General features: G+C 43.8%; 2 protein-coding genes across 2 annotated transcripts in view; one reads left to right on the top strand and one right to left on the bottom strand.

Annotated features, from left to right (window-relative positions):
- TMCO6 (transmembrane and coiled-coil domains 6) overlaps window positions 1-16,821 on the top strand; it is a 40,817-nt gene that overhangs the window by 13,852 nt on the left and 10,144 nt on the right. The gene's annotated exons all lie outside the window — the stretch shown is intronic.
- On the bottom strand, window positions 14,528-16,696 carry CD14 (CD14 molecule). The gene is made up of 2 exons (XM_080804021.1): window positions 16,396-16,696; window positions 14,528-16,305 (listed from the first exon to the last, which is right to left on the bottom strand). The coding sequence occupies exons 1-2, from the start codon at window positions 16,396-16,398 to the stop codon at window positions 15,199-15,201; spliced, it is 1,110 nt and encodes a 369-aa protein (XP_080660147.1). The 5' UTR covers window positions 16,399-16,696; the 3' UTR covers window positions 14,528-15,198.

The raw sequence follows: 16,821 nt of genomic DNA, 5'->3' as shown, positions 1-16,821 counted from the left end.
AACAAACAAACAAAAAACAAGACAATGGCTTAATTTGGTGAGGATGAAAAGAAAGGAGAACACCCTTACACTGCTGGTGGGAATGCAAACTGGTGCAGCCACTCTGGAAGACAGTATGAAGGTTCCCCAAAAAGTTAAAAATAGAACTATCCTATAATCCAGCATTTGTACTACTATCCAAACGTTAGAAACATAGGGATTCATGGGGACATGTGCACCCCAAAGTTTATAGCAGCAGTGTCCACAATAGCCAAACTATGGAAAGAGCCCAGATGCCTACTGACGGATGAATGGATGGGTATATATGACATCTTCTTTATCCATTCATCTGTCAGTAGACATCTGGGCGTGCGTTCTCTCTTTCTCTCCCTCTCCTCGCCCCCCCCCACACTGGAACATTACTCAACTCTCAAAAAGAATGAAATTTTGTCATTTGCAATGACATGAATAGAACTAGAGGATATTATGCTAAGTGGAATAAGTCAGTCAGAGAAAGACATATGATTTCTCTTGCATGGAATTTGAGAAACAAAACATGAACACAGGGGAAGGAAAGGAAAAATAAGATAAAAACGGAGAGGCAGGCAAACCATAAGAGACTTAACTATAGGAAACAAACTGAGGTTTGCTCAAGGGGAGGTGGGTGCTGGGCTAGGGTAACTGGGTGATGGGCATTAAGGAGGCACTTGATGTAATGAGCACTGGGTGTTATATGCAACTGATGAATCCTAAATTCTACCCCTGAAACTAATAATACACTATATGTTAATTAAATTGAATTGAAATTTAAACAGATTTTTTCCTTTTTTTTTTTAAGATTTTATTTATTTATTTGACGGAAAGTGAGATCACAGGTAGGCAGAGAGGCAGGCAGAGACAGAGGAGGAAGCAGGCTCCCTGCTGAGCAGAGAGCCTGATGCCGGGGTCCATCCCAGGACCCTGAGATCATGACCTGAGTCAAAGGTAGAGGCTTGAACCCACTGAGCCACCCAGGCACCCCAAAATTTAAACAGATTTAATGATGCCTTATGGAGATATAATTCATATATCATACATTTTACCCACTTAAAGTGTGTATTTCAATGGGTTTTACTATCACCATTTTAGAACATTCACATCACTTTATAAAGAAACTTGGTTTCCTCTATTATCACCTCTCTAACCCCACCCTACTACAATCACTAAACAACCATTAATCTGTTTTCTGTCTCTATAGATTTGGCTATTCTGGACATTCATATAAAACAAATGACATGGTCTGTGTTCTTTTTGTGACTGGCTTCTTTCACTCAGAATAATGTTTTCAAGGTTCATCCATATGGTAGCATGCATCAGTATTTCTTTCCTTTCTATGAATGATTTTCCAGATAGAGGTGAAATGACTTCTGTCTCCAACTATGCAGAGTTTGGCCAAACTTCACAGCAAAGAATACGTCCCACAAGATTGCCTTTACTTCAGATACTAGTCTCAAGCTTGGGGTCCCCAATCCTTCCTCATTCTGACCAGCTAGCAACATCAGGTGACCCTGTAAGGACCTATTTAGCCAGAGCGATTTCATCTCAGTTGAACAACCATTTTGTTGTTTATGCAGTAAAACTTAAACTAACCCTGTCCCCCCCACCTAGGGGACTTACTTAAAAGCAAGTCCAGGAAACCAGTCCCAGGTAACAGAGCCCAAATACAAGGGTGGGTCAGGCCAGGTGGAGACATCCAATCAGTAAAGCGCGCATACTGTCTCCCCAGCTACCAAGGAGTGTGGGCCCCGCCTTTTGGGTGCCTTTTGGGCGCCAATCCTGACCAAGGTGATAGGCTAGATCAAATAGCTACTATGGGGTGAATTTTAATTCAATTGGCCACCGGTGTGTGACCTAACATGACTGTGCAGCTTTCTCTGTGTGTTACAATCTCATTGGCCACCTGTATGTGGCCAGGCCCAACCACATGGCCTTTGCTCTATAAAAGTTAGTCTGTGAGGCTGGGAGGGTCGCCCTCTCTGTAAGAGGCTGCTCCGAACGGTCGGTTTGATTCTCAATGCTTGGTGCGAAATAAAGCTTTGCTTGACCTTTGCTTTGTATTAGTCTCATTCCTTTGATTACGGACCCATCAACCCCACTATTCCTGCAGGCTCCATAACTTGCTAGAATGACTTACATAACTCAGGAAGGCACATTATACTTACTGTATCTTACACCAATTCTCTGACACCGACTGGGTGTCCTATATTTCAATCCAATTCCAACACTAACTACCCGGAGCTAGCACCAGTTACCACAAGGTCCTCAACAAGACTGCCCGTATTTCTGATGACAGCCATAATTAGGGCCCCCAAGCTGCTTGCACTACAGTCTGACTTGGCTACAGATTTGGGGGCTCCGATTGCTACCCTTCAGCTTCAATAAGTCAGTAGAATGACTCACAGAACTCAAGAAGGTTCTCTACTTATGAGTACCTTTTTATTATAAATGAACAATCAGATGAAGAGGTACATAGGGCAAGGTCTGGAAGGGGCCTGAGCACAGGAATTTCTGTCCCTGTGGAGTCAGTGTGTGCCACAATAGTTATTTTTAATTGAGATTTCATTATGTAGGCATATGTTTCATAAAATCATAGGCTATGTGACTGAACTCAACTCTAGGCAATGTCATGGTTGTTTCTTCTGATGAGCAGTCTTCTCAGGGGAAGCTATCTGGGGGTCCAGCCAGAAGTCACCTCATTAGCATAGCAGAGAGACTCCTATCATTCAAGAAATCCCAAAGTTTTTTGAGGCTCCGCTCCTTCAACTCAAGACAAAGACCAGATATATTCTTTATTATATCACACGCCACTTGATGGTTTTTCACCAAGGATCCCTTATAGCAAAAGGGTCATACCTGTTTGATTATCTACATTTCATAAAGTATTTATATAAGAGAACAATAATGAAAACATGAATATGGTAGTCCCTACCTTATTTATGGAGGGTATATTTCAAGACACCCAATAAATGCCTGAAACCACAGATTGTTCCAAACCCCATATATACTATGCTTTTTCTTATGCATACCTATGGTAAAGTTTAATTTATAAATCAGCCACAGTAAGAGATTAACAACAATAGTAATGAAATAGGATAGTTATAACAATATACTATAATAAAAATTATGTGGATATGTTCTCTCTTTCAAGATATCTTATTGCGGGGCCATCTGGGTGGCTCAGTCAGTTGAGCATCTGGCTCTTAGTTTTGGCTCAGGTCATGTTCTCGGGGTCATGAGATCCAATCTCGCATCAGGCTCCATGATGGACACGGTGTCTGCTTAACATCCTCTCTCACCCTCTCCCTTTGACCCTCCCCCTGCTTGCTCATGCTTGCATGATCTCTCTCTCAAAAGAAAAGAGAAAGAAGGGGTGCCTGGGTGGCTCAGTGGGTTAAAGCCTCTGCCTTCGGCTCAGGTCATGATCTCAGGGTCCTGGGATTGAGCACCACATTGGTCTCTCTGCTCAACAGGGAGCCTGCTTCCCCCTTCTCTGCCTGCCTCTCTGCCTACTTGTAATCTCCATCTGTCAATAAATAAATAAAATCTTTAAAAAAAAAAGAAAAGAGAAAGGAAAAATGGAAAAGAATAGAAAAGAATCTTATCTAATCTTACTGGGCTCATCCTTCCTCTTCTTGTGAGGATGTGAGATGATCAAATGCCTACGTGAGGAGATGAAGTGTAGTGAATGATGTAGCATTGTGACATAGGCTTGAGGAACTGAAACTGCAGAGTTAAACTGTAGATAAGGGGGTAACAAATTTATGTATGCCTAACATTTGAAGGAATCAGTGTGGGGTAGGCACAGGAGGCCTTAACTAAATTTCCTATGCCTATCAATAATATAATCTTATCAACAATGCCAGTGGCATATTATATCTCATTGTGTAGATATGGTACAAAAAAATAAGAGTTATTAGTCCAGTCCATCACTCTATTTTGTGATCAAAATGTCTCCCAGGGCAAGGCTACCCAGGTTTGCAGTCTTCCATTTTAATCTAGTCATATAGTTGAGTTGAATAGCACTGCTATGAATGTTTTGGTACAGATTTTGTTTTACATATCCCTTTTCAATCCTTTTGCATATATACCTAGAAGTAGTATTGCTGGATGATATGGTAATTATACATTTAACTTTTTGAGGAACAGCCAAACTGTTTTTCACAGTGGCAGCCCCGTATTACATTCCCATCAGTAACATGTGAGGGTTCCTATCTATCCACATTCTCACCAACAGTTCTTTTTTTTCTTCTTTTTAAAATTTCACTTACTTATTTGACAGAAAGAGAAAGAGTGAGCACACACAGGGGGAGCAGCAGAGGGAGAGGGAGAAACAGGTTTCGTGCAGAGCAAGACGCCTGTTGTGGGACCCTGGGACCATGACCCCACCCAAAGGCAGACGCCTAACCAGCTGAGCCACCCAGACACCCTTCTTGTTTCTTTCTTTTTTTTTTTTTTAAGTTTATTTATTTGTCAGATAGAGAGTGAGAGGGAGTTAGCACACAAGCTGGGAGAATGGCAGGCAGAGGGAGAAGCAGGCTCCCCACTGAGCAAGGAACCTTTTGTGGGACTCAATCCCAGGACCCTGGGATCATGACCAAAGGCAAAGGCAGACGCTTAACTGAATGAGCTATCCAGGCGTCCCCTCTTCTTTCTTTTTATTAGAGCCAGACTAGTGGGTGTGAAGTGGTGCCTCATTATGGCTTTGATTTATCTTTCCTCAATGACCAATGATTTTAGGAATCTTTTCACATGCCTGTTTGACCATCTGTTTAGCTTCTTTGAAGAAATATCGATTTAAGTTCTTTGCCCAGGTTTTAATTATTGTTTGTCCTTTGCAGTTTATTTTTTTTAAGATTTTATTTATTTATTTGACAATAATAATTTGTGACAATCACAAATAGGCAGAGAGGCAGGCAGAGAGAGAGGGGGGGAAGTAGACTCTCCGCCGAGCAGAGAGTCCGATGCGGGGCTTGATCCCAGGACCCCAGGATCATGACCCGAGCTGAAGGCAGAGGCTTTAACCCACTGAGCCACCCAGGCGCCCCTGTCCTTTGCAGTTTATTAATGAAGAATGATGTTAAGCATCTTTTCATGTGCTTTTCAGGCATGTGTATAGTTTCTTTGGAGAAATGGCTATTTAAGTCTTTGTCCCAGTTTTTACTTGAATTGTCTTTTTTGTTGATGAGTTATAGGAGCTGTGTAGATATCCTGGATACTAGACCATTATCAGATATATAATTTGCAAATATTTTCTCCCATTTTGTAGGTTGTTTTTTCATCTTTTTTGATAACGCTTTTTGATGTGGGAAAGTTTTAAATTTTGATGAAATTCAGTTTATTGTTTTTGTCTTTTGTTGTTCTTGCTTTTGGTGTCATATCTCTGAATTCATTGCCAGATCAGAGGTCATGAGGATTAATTTCTGTGTTTTCTTTCAAGAGCTTTATAGTTTTAATTCTTATATTTGTGTAATTGATCCATTTTGAGTTAATTTTTGTATACAGTCTGAGTTAAGGGTACAAATTAATTCATCTGTATCTGGATATCCAGGTATCCCAGTGCCAATTGTTTGAAAGATTTCTTCATTCAATGTTCTCAACATCCTTGTCAAAACCAGCTGTCCGTAGAAACATGGGTTTATTTCTGGACTCTCACTTCTCTTTCACTGATCTCGTGTTTGTCCCTGTGCCGGTTTCAGTGTCTTCGTTACTATTGCTTCACAAAAAGTTTTGAAATCAGGAATTGTAAGTCCTCCAACTTTGTTCTTGTTTTTTAAGATTGTTTGTCTATACCATCTATGGAAATTCCATATGAACTCTGGAATCACCTTGTTAATTTATACAAAAAGCTTAGATTCTTATAAGACATTAGTTGAATCTACAGATCAATGGGGAGAATTGACATCTTAACAATATTAAGATCCATGTATATGGGATGTTATTCCATTTATTTAGATCTTATTTAATTTCTTTCAATAGCATTTTGTAGTTTTGGGAGTGTAAGTTTGCTCTTCTTTGGTTATATTTACTCCTAATCATTGTATTTCTTTTGATGCTATTGTAAATGACTTTTTTTTTTGAAATTTCATTTTCACTATGTTTGTGGCAAGTGTATAGATATAAAATTGATTTTTGTACATTGAGCTTGTATCTTACAACTTTTTTTTTATTTTTTTTTAAGATTTTGTTTATTTATTTGACAGAGAGAGAGAGATCACAAGTAGACAGAGAGGCAGGCAGAGAGAGAGGGGGAAACAGGCTCCCTGCTGAGCAGAGAGCCCGATGTGGGGCTCGATCCCAGGACCCTGAGATCATGACCCGAGCTGAAGGCAGAGGCCTAACCCACTGAGCCACCCAGGCGCCCCATTACAACTTTATTGAACTTGATTAGTTGTAATATATTTTAGTGAATCCACAGGATTTAAAAAAATTTTTTATTTATTTATTTGAGAGCGAGAGAATGAGAGAGAGAGAGCATGAGAAGGGGGAGGGTCAGAGGGAGAAGTAGACTCCCTGCTGAACAGGGAGCCCAATGTGGGACTTGATCCTGGGACTCCAGGATCATGACCTGAGCCGAAGGCAGTTGTTAAACCAACTGAGCCCCTCCACAGGATTTTAAAAATATACATGATCATAAAATCTATGAATTTAGATAGTTGTACTTCTTTCTTTCCCACCTGGGTGTCATTTATTTCTTTTTCTTGAGTAATTGCCATGGCTAGAATCTCTAGAACAATGTCAAATGAAGGTGGTAAGGACATATATCCTTATTTTGTTGTTCATCTCAGGGCAAAAGCACCTAGTCTTTGATTATTAACTATGATATCGACTGACTTTTTTTGTAGATGCCCTTGATCATGTTGAGGATACTCTTCCTAATTTGTTGTTGTTTTTTTTTTTTTCATGAAAGGTGTTGTATTTTATCAAATGCTTGTGTTTATTTAGATGATCATGTTTTTATGTTTTATTCTGATATGATATGGTATATTACACTGACTGATTTTCAGCTGTTAAACCAACTTTGCATTCCTGGGATAAATCTCAATTGGTCATGGTATATAATTCTTTTTATACATTCTTCTTATAAATTGCTGGAGTCAATTTCTAGTATTTTATTGGGGGTTCTTTCATTCATACTTATAAGGGATATTAGACTGTAGTTTTCTTTTCTTATGATTTGTCAAGCACTCTTTCTTAAACATTACCACGATATTGGGCGCCTGGGTGGCTCAGCTGGTTAAGCAACTGCTTTCGGCTCAGGTCATGATCCCAGAGTCCTGGGATCGAGTCCCGCATCGGGCTCCCAGCTCCACGTGGAGTCTGCTTCTCCCTCTGACCTTCTCCCTTCTCATGCTTTCTCTCATTCTCTCTCTCTCTCTCTCTCTCAGATGGATAAATAAAATCTAACAAAAGAAAAAAAAACATTATCACAATATCATACCTATCACATATAATACCATAGTTTAAAAAAAAAAACACTGGTAATTTTTTTATATCCTCAAAGATACAGGTCAGTATTCAAATTTCTTCCATTGTAGGTAATTTGAGGTGGCTCATAAAGAGCTTCTCCTGATCTAGAGAATAAGGGAGTTCTGATTATGATAAGAGGCGGGGTTGGGGGGTGTTGGGGAAAAGAAGACTGTGTGGGAAAGAGCAGAAACTCTTGACTCAGGATACAAGGACTTCTGAGGAAAAGAATTGACGTCCATTTGGCTCCAGATGACAGCACAGGAACAAAAGAGGAAGCTACAGGGAGACTTTTTGGCTCAGAAATGGAAGTTCTTTGACCCTAGTCCTACGAATATACAATTCATCACACCACAACAGATATCCAAATTCATCGTACATGTGGAAGTGGAACTGTTGTTTCTCCTAATCCATTTCTCACTCCTTGTTACTTCCTTCCCTGTCTAGGGCACATTTTTCAGCCCCGCCCTTATCAACAAAACTTGCTCAATCCTTGGGTCTCAGTTGGGCTGCCCTGTGTACCCACCCTCAATTTTGCTCTGCCAGTTTCTAGGTTGTTGTTGTTGTTGTTTTCCGCAGAAGAAACTGTATGATGCATAGCTATAGATTCAGTGTATCAGTGGGAGAAGTTGAGTTCAGAATCTTCCTGCATCACCCTTTTGAACAGAAAATTTACCCACCCCCAATTTTGAATGTTTGAATCCTACTCCTATGCTGCTATATGCTGTCAGATCAGAAAATGCCACATGCCTTGTGACTGGAACTGTGACACATGCTTTATGGCCTCCAACCTCAGTTAGAAAAATATTTTTAGTTGACCTTAATGAAGCAAAACACTAATCGGTTTTTTCTCACTTAACTCATGACTGCAATAAAGCCTCAGCCCACTCTTTCCATTCATTCAATCACTTTTTCAGTAAATATTTATGGAGCACCTACCTTGTGCCAGGCACTGTCTTTGGGACTAGAGATTCAGAAGTAAACAAGACTGACACCACTGCTGCTCTCAGCAGTTGTCATGGTACTTCCAACACGATACTCAAAAAACAAAAAAAGTATGAATACAAAAGATGATTTCCAATTGAGATTAATGCTGTGAAGAAAATAACGTATGATGTTGTAATCAGGATGATGAGGCAGGAGGGGCTCCTTCAGATGAGGTAATATTTGAATTGAATCCTGAACAATGAGGTGCCTGCCATAAGAAGATCAGTATCTAGAGCTTAATTTGGTAGAATTTCCACGGTCTCCTGTTATCGCAGGAGCATCTTTACCCAAATAATCTGCCTTCCAGCCAGGTGACTATAAGTTGACTGTATGTGTGCTTATCTGAAGGCCACCCCCCCTCTTTTTTAAGATTTTATTTCTTTATTTGACAAAGCAAGAAAGGGAACACAAGCAGGTTGGGTGGGAGAGGAAGTAGCAGGCTTCCTGCCTAGCAGGGAACCTGATGCCTGGCTCTATCCCAGGACTCTGGGATCATGACCTGAGCTGAAGGCAGACGCTTAACGCCTGAGCCACCCAGGTGCCCCAGACCAACCCCTTTACCGGTGAATTAGGTACCAGTCCTTTTTTTAACCTGTTCAAGGACATTTCTCCAGCAGGACTCCCTTCTTTCTCCTATTATCATCAAGTTTTCCCTCTCTACTGGATTATTCCCATCTGCATACAACCATATTATTTCTCTTATCTTAAAAACCAATTAACCTGGGTGGCTCAGTCATTAAGCATCTGCCTTCAGCTCAAGTCATGATCCCAGGATCCTGGGATTGAGCCTCACACGGGGCTTCCCTGTTCAACCAAAGACTGCTTCTCCCCTCCCACTCCCCCACTTGTATTCCCTCTCTCTCTCTGTCAAATAAGTAAATAAAATATTTTTAAAAATTTAAAAAATAATAATAAAAAAAAACAATTAACGTGGGCACTTGGGTGGCTCAGTCAGCTAAGGATCGACTCTTGATCTCTGCTCAGACCATGGTCTCATGGTTGTGGGATGGAGCCCCGTGTCAGGCTCTGCATTCAGTGGGGAGTCTGCTTGAGATTTTTTTTTCTCCCTCTCCCTCTACCCCTCCCCTCAATTGTACGCGGGTGATCTCTCTCTCTCTCTCTCTCTAAAATAAATAAATCTTTAAAAAAAAACAATTAACAGGGGCATCTGGGTGGCTCCATCGGTTAAGCGTCTGCCTTGGGTTCAGGTCATGATTCCAGGGTCCTGGGATTGGGCCCCATGTGGTTCTCCCTGCCCAGTGGGTAGTCTGCTTCTCCTTATCTCTCCCTTTGCCTCTCCCCCTGCTCATGCCCTTGCTCTCTCTCTCTCTCTCAAATGAATAAATAAAAAATCTTCTAAAAATGTATAAAAAACAATTAACAACACCATACTCAATAGTGAAAGACTGAAAACTTAGCCTCTAAAATCAGGATCAAGACAAGGATGCCCACTTTTGCCACTTCTATTTAACATAGTGAAATTTGGGGTGCCTGGGTGGCTCAGTGGGTTAAAGCCTCTGCTTTCGGCTCAGGTCATGATCCCGGGGTCCTGGGATTGAGCCCCGCATCAGGCTTTCTGCTCAGCAGGGAACCTGCTTCTCTCCCTCTCTCTCTGCCTGTCTCTCTGCCTGCTTGTGATCGCTGTCTGTCAAATAAAGAAATAAATAAATAATCTTTAACATAGTGGAATTCTAGCTAAAGAAATTAGGCAAGAAAAAGAAATAAAAGGCATCCAAAGTGAAAAAGAAGTAAAATTATCTCTATTCACAAATGACATAATCTTATATGTAGAAAATTGTAAAGAGGGGCATCTGGGTGGCTCAGTCAGTGAGGCATCCAACTCTTGGTTTCAGCTCTGGTCATTATCTTGTGCATTCCAGATTTGAGCCCCTCCGGGGGCTCCGTGCTCAGCGGGGAATCTGCTTGAAGATTCTCTCCCTCTGTCTCTCCCCCTACTCGCTCATGCATGTTCATGCTCTCTCTCTCTAATAAATAAATAAATCTTCTTTTTTTAAAGAAAATCATAAAAATTACACACACACACACACACACACACACACACACACAAACTGTTAGAAGAAATAAATTCAGGGATGCCCGGGTGGCTCAATTGTTAGGCATTTGCCTTCGGCTTGGGTCATGAATCCAGGGTCCTGGGATAGAGTCCCACATCGGGCTCCTTCCTCAGTGGGGAGCCTGCTTCTCCTACTCCCTCTCCCACTCCCCCTGCTTGTGATCCTTCTCTGACTGTGTCTCCTGTCTCTGTCAAATAAATAAATAAAATCTTTAAAAAAAAAAAAAGAAAAAATGAATTCAGGAAAGTTTTAAGATACAAAATTAACATATAAAATCCAGTGAGTTTTGGTGCCCTGGGTGACTTGTGAGTTAAGCCTCTGCCTTCAGCTCAGGTCCTGATCCCAGGGTCCTGGGATTGATCAAGTCCTGTATCTGGCTCCCTGCTCAGCAGAAAGCCTGCTTCTCCCTCTCCCTCTGCTGCTCCCCCTGTTTGTGCTCTCTCTGTCCCTCTCTCTCAAATAAATAAATAAAATCTTTAAAAAAAATAAAAAAATTTTAAAAAGAAAATTGCAATTTTAACACACACTTCTAACTCAGTACTCATGATTGTTTTGCCCTTGCTGTATTTTTTTCCATAGTACTTATCTTCTAACGCACTATAGACTTTACTCTTCCCACTGTAATGTAAGCAAAAAAACAGGGACTTTTGCTGCTCTGTTCACTAATGTATCCTCAGCACTTCCAAGTGCTTGTTGTGTAGTAGGAACTCACCAGATGTTGCACAAACAGCAAAGGGGAAGGGACGGAAAAATAAAACAAGAGGAAATCAGAGAAGGAGACAAATCATAGAGACTCTTAATCATAGGAAACTGAGGGTTGCTGGAGAGGGGTGGGAGGTGGGGGGATAGGGTAAATGGGTGATGGGCATTAAGGAGGGCACATGATATAATGAGCCTGGGTATTACACAAGACTATGAATCCCTGAGCTCTACCTCTGAAACTAGTAATATACTACATGTTAATTAATTGAATTTAAATAAAAATACATGCAAGTTTAAAAATTGTTGAACAAACAAACAAATGACCAGAGCATTCCTGGGAGAGTGAAGAGCCAGTGTGAAAGGAAGTAATGCCAGAGTGGAGCGGCTAGAATATGCTGAGGAGGAGACAGAGACAAAGATAGGGAAGGAAGCATAAGAAACTGCTGACCACTCTGTCTCTGTGTCCCGCACCTGAAAAGTTCTCAATTCTCCTTGTCTCTGTGTCCTTTAAGGACCCTGTTTCCCACATCCTTAAATGCTGACTGATGCTTTCCAGGTTCCCTTTTTAGCAGTCTCCTTGCTCTATCCCTGGAGCTTCCCCATCTCCATGACTTCACAACCACTTCTACACTGAGGGCTCCTCAGTTCTGGAATGCAGCCCAAATTTGTCTTGTCAGATCTAAACTCCAAAGACCAGCTAGCTACTGGATTTGAAGCACTTCAAGCTCATAAGTGCCTTTCTCCCAATCTTTTTTTTTTTCTTTTCCATTTCCATCCCTGAGTGAGACTGGCATCCTCTAAACCAGAAACCTGAGGCATCTCGTCTTTCCCCACATTCAGGCATCCTGGGACCCATCGGGTTCTACCTCTTTCAGAGCTCTTGGAGCCATCCTTCCCCCACATTTCCATGGCAACTGCTGTCCTGGTCAGGTCCTCACCCTTTCTCACCTAGACTCATTCAATAACCTCTTCACTGCTCCCTTAGGATCTGCTAATCCATTTTCCATGTGGCCACCTGTGGGTTTTTTCAAACACACACTTGCTTCCAGTAACTGTCCACTTCAAACTCATTAATCACTCCTCACACCCTGCAGGATTATCTCTTAAGGCCCTTCACAACATGCTCTTAGTTAAATCTCTCTTCTGCCCAGAGGAGAAAGATGGCTCTTAAGTTTGTGCTCTCTTTCTCTGTCAAATAAATAAATAAATAAAATCTTAAAAAATAATAAAATATGATATTTTATTTATTTGACAGAGAGCTTGTGCACATGCAGGGAGAGCAGAAGAGGAAGAAGCAGGCTCCCGGCTGAGCAGGAAGCCCTTCTTAGGGCTCCAACCCAGGACCCTGGAATCATGACCTGGTCTGAAGGCAGCCACTTAACCAACTGAGCCACTGAGCCACCCAGCTGCCGCTAAATAAAATTTATTTTTAAAAAGTTTCTAGCCGGGGCGCCTCGTGGCTCAGTGGGTTAAAGCCTCTGCCTTCGGCTCAGGTCATGATCCCAGGGGCTTGGGGAGCCTGCTTCCTCCTCTCTCTCTGCCTGCCTCTCTGCCTACTTGTGATCTCTGTCTATCAAATAAATAAATAAAATCTTAAAAAGAAAAAAAAAAGAGTTTCTAACCACTCATTCTTGACTTTTTAAATTTACCTCCTCACAGTGCAGTAATAAACAGTGTGGGCTGGCACTTGCCTTCGATACTTTGAATAGCACTGCTTTACAAGGCCCTACGTAATCTGGCCCTGCTATTCTCTCATGTTTTCTTTTACTGTCCTTCCCTACCACCCCTGCTCACCCTGCTTCAGCCACACTGGCCTCCTTATTGTTTCCTTTAACACTCAGGATTTTTATGCCTGCCATTGTCTCTGCCTGAAATGCTATTCCTGCAGATATCCTCAAGCTCACTTTCCCAATTCGCTCAGGAGATTGTTTGGATATCCCCATCAGAGAGACCTTCCTAACACTCCCATATAACATATCAATCCTCAACACTCTGTCCTCTTTCTCTTCACAAGCCTTATCATAGTTTGATATCTCTTTATTGTCTGCCCCTTACCCCCACTATCCAACTAGAATCTGAATTCCATATGAACAAGAACTTCTCTGTTATTCCCGGTATATCCACAGGGGTTAGCATAGTCCCTGGCATATAATCAGCGCTTGAATGAATGAATGTCACCAGCTTCCATCATTGGGATCTCCAGCCCTACCTAATCAGTTATAATTCTCAGATCTAGCCATATACTTTCAGGTTTGAGCCTTTTTTTTTAAAAGGTTTTTATTTTATTTTATTTTTATTTATTTGTCAGAGAGAGAGAGGAGCGAGAGTGAGCACAAGTAGACAGAGTGGCAGGCAGAGGCAGAGGGAGAAGCAGGCTCCCTGCCGAGCAAGGAGCCCGATGTGGGACTCGATCCCAGGACGCTGGGATCATGACCTGAGCCGAAGGCAGCTGCTTAACCAACTGAGCCACCCAGGCGTCCCTCAGGTTTGAGCCTTTTAAAGTACCCATTTTTGCCTGGGAATGTCCTTCCTGAGGAAGTGATATTCACCTTTGAATATCTCTTTTCCTGTACAGCCTTCCAGAGGAGCTCATAGAGTAGATCCCTCCCATTCATTGAATCACAACTGTCTTTTCTGTGTACATCTCCCTTATTGGATTGAGAATTCCCTGAGGACATGGATGTTTTGGACTCATCTTTGTATATCAGTGTCCTAACACAGGGCCAGAGGTTGAGCAGGGGCTCCAGAACTTTGATGAAGAGCGCTCAAAGCTATTCAAATGTAAGGAGCTGCTTGAGGTCATTAGTTCTCTGATACTGGAAATGTTCCCCTGGGCTGGATGAAGTCCGAGGGGTTTCCTGCCTGGGGATGGCAATTTATCAGTCCCCGTGGTCTGTGGTCTGGTAATCCATGTAACTCTCCCAACAATGTTATTTTGCATCCTCCATCCTCCATTCCTACCTGTGTGGCGCTGGACACTGGAGGCAGGCAGGCCAGAGGGCTGTGCTTATATCCGCCCCCTCCTCCATCCCTCTTCCATGTCCTCTGTGAGGCAGGTGTCTAGCTTTCTGATGCATATGGCTGCCTCCTCAATGTAAAGAAGGGACTCCTAGAAGGAGCAGTACCTCTTGGCTGATGTCCTGAGTCTCTGAGAAAATGCGGTTTGGAAGGCACATGTCATTACTTGCCCTGTGAGAGGTCTAAGATGTTGTGAAGTGTCTAAGCTATTATCCTATTTGCAAATTAAGGATCCAGCCAGAAACAATTATACACACAAGATATCTGGTTCAGAAACAGACTGTTTAATGACAGCATCTTGCAACCATCCTCCATGCATAAATTCCCCTTTAGATGACACGGTGAAAGCCAGCGTACCTGTGTGTGGAGGGGCTTTACACAGCAGAAGAGAAACCCTGAAATTATGAAACTCAGAACTTATGTGGGACAAGTGGTAGAGCTGTCCCTTCTCCGTGGAGAGTGGGAGAGAGAGAGAGAGAATAAGCATGTAACTCTGAGTTTTATTACTTTTGAAAGGGGGAGCAGCTGGCTCTTGGAAAATGCACCAGAGAGGAAACATTCTGTATCTTCCTCGGCATGTTTACCATTCAAACAGCCTTAACACGGGTGTAAGTAATCTCAGAAAGCCGGATTGCACAGAAACCCCCATTTCTCACACACAGCCCTAGACAGGAAACACTCCCTGCCTCTTCCACCTTTAAGTTCTATTCTTAGGTTTCTAGGGGATTTGGATGAAGAAAGCTAAATATAATGGATTCCACAGCCAGCACTGTGCCCCAGCAGATCACAGACACCCATTGAGTGAATGACACCGATCTCCTTGTTTCAGATTTTAATGAAGATGGGGCAGAGGGTTGGTTGGTTAAGACGTTCGGATAAGGCTTCTCTGGAGCCAGGGCAATCTGAGCCAATTCATTCGTCTCTCTCGTGGGCCCTAGGCGACGCCCCCCACCCTCTGAAGCACCGCTAAGGTTCCTGACACCCCCACCGCCAGGGCCGAATGCGCACAGGCTGGGACCACGCCAGACTTCATCGGGTAGTTGAGGTCTTCAGGGTCCAGAAAGGGATTCCCATCTAGCGTCAGGTTACTCACCGTGGGCAGCTCTTCTGGCCGAGGCTCTTTGTTCAGCCTGTTGCACCTAAGATCAAGCTCGCTAAGCCTGGCCGGTAGTCCCTTAGGCACTTGCTCCAACCCGGCGAAGGACAAGTTGAGAGAGTTCAGTGTGCTCGGCCAGACACACATAGGAGCGTCTGGGGCGGTAGCGCGCAGCGAGTTGTGGCTGAGGTCTAGGCGCTGAAGTTGCACTCCCGCCCGCACCATCACCAAGCACGCGCCGTTGGGCGTCTGTATCCCGGCGTTCCGTAAAACTAGAGCCTGGAGGGCCGGGAACTTGTGCGGACAGAGAACTGCAGTCAGTCCGTGCTCATCCAGTCGGGGATTGTCGGATAGGTCTAAGGTGGTGAGGGCCCGGAAGGTGGGGAGTTGTGCGCAGGAAAAAGCAAGCGAGTGTGCTTGCGCAATGTTCAGTACCTTGAGGCCCGGCTTCAGCCACCGCTGCAGTTCGGTGAGCCAGGCACCTCCCGCTGTCCACGACACGTTCCGGAGAGTGAGGGTGGAGAGCGCAGGCCCAGTCGCTTCCAGAAGCGGCGGTGGCGTCCCGCCGGTTACCTCCAGGTCCTGGAGCGTCAGTTCCTTGATGCGGGAGTACCCCAGCGCACGCAGGAAGGCGGCCACGAGCACAGCAGGAACCTGCGCAGAGGCCACTGTGAGCCGCCGCAAGCGCAGAGCTTTGAGCATGTCAGCGTACTGCTTCGGGTCCGTGTCTGCGCCTTTTAGAAACTGTTCCAGGTTGCGGCCGCCGCCATGGATCTCCACCTCAACGGCACTTACACACTCCAAGGCGCTGGACCACTCGGGCTGCGGATCCGTGAAGTTGCAGAAGCAGCGGAAATCCTCGTCGTCGACTTCGCAGGGCCGTAGTACGACCTCAGAGACGCACAGCGTTGGCAGCAACAGCAGCAGCAAGCAGGGCGCGCGCACCTAAGGAAGAAAGCAGAGGTCAGGGCTGCCCCAGTCAGTCCCTGGGGTTCCTTGAGTAGTTCCCTTTGGGCCCCAAGACCGTACACTCACCATGGTCTATTGGTGCTCAGGGTCTCTGTGTCCTGTCGGGCTCAGGGAGGAGCTACTTTCCTGTACAGCCGCACCCACCTGTTTCTAGGCTTCACACACCTAGCTGTGCTCTTGGGCGGCCTGCGAGTTTATGTAACCGTGGGATATCACTCTATTCTTTTCTCTGTGAACCCTGGTCACTCCCCACCTCTCTGCCACCCAACTACTCCATGGGGTACCCTTCTGGGAAGTTTTGCAATGAAGGATGTTGCCAGGACTGTAACAGGAAGGATCTTGTAGGGCATTTAGAGTGCAATGCCCCAGGCAGTATCCTGATGAGTCAGATACCCCAGGCTTGTTTACTAGCTTTGGGGAAAGAAAAATCCCCAGTTCTTCAGGCCAGGACTCTCACCTCCCCCTGCCTTTATCCCACGGAATCAGCTGGGA

The sequence above is a fragment of the Martes martes genome, assembly GCF_963455335.1.
Source record: "Martes martes genome assembly, chromosome: 5".
Taxonomy (NCBI): Eukaryota; Metazoa; Chordata; class Mammalia; order Carnivora; family Mustelidae; genus Martes; species Martes martes.
This window is presented reverse-complemented; position numbering and strand designations above follow the sequence as displayed.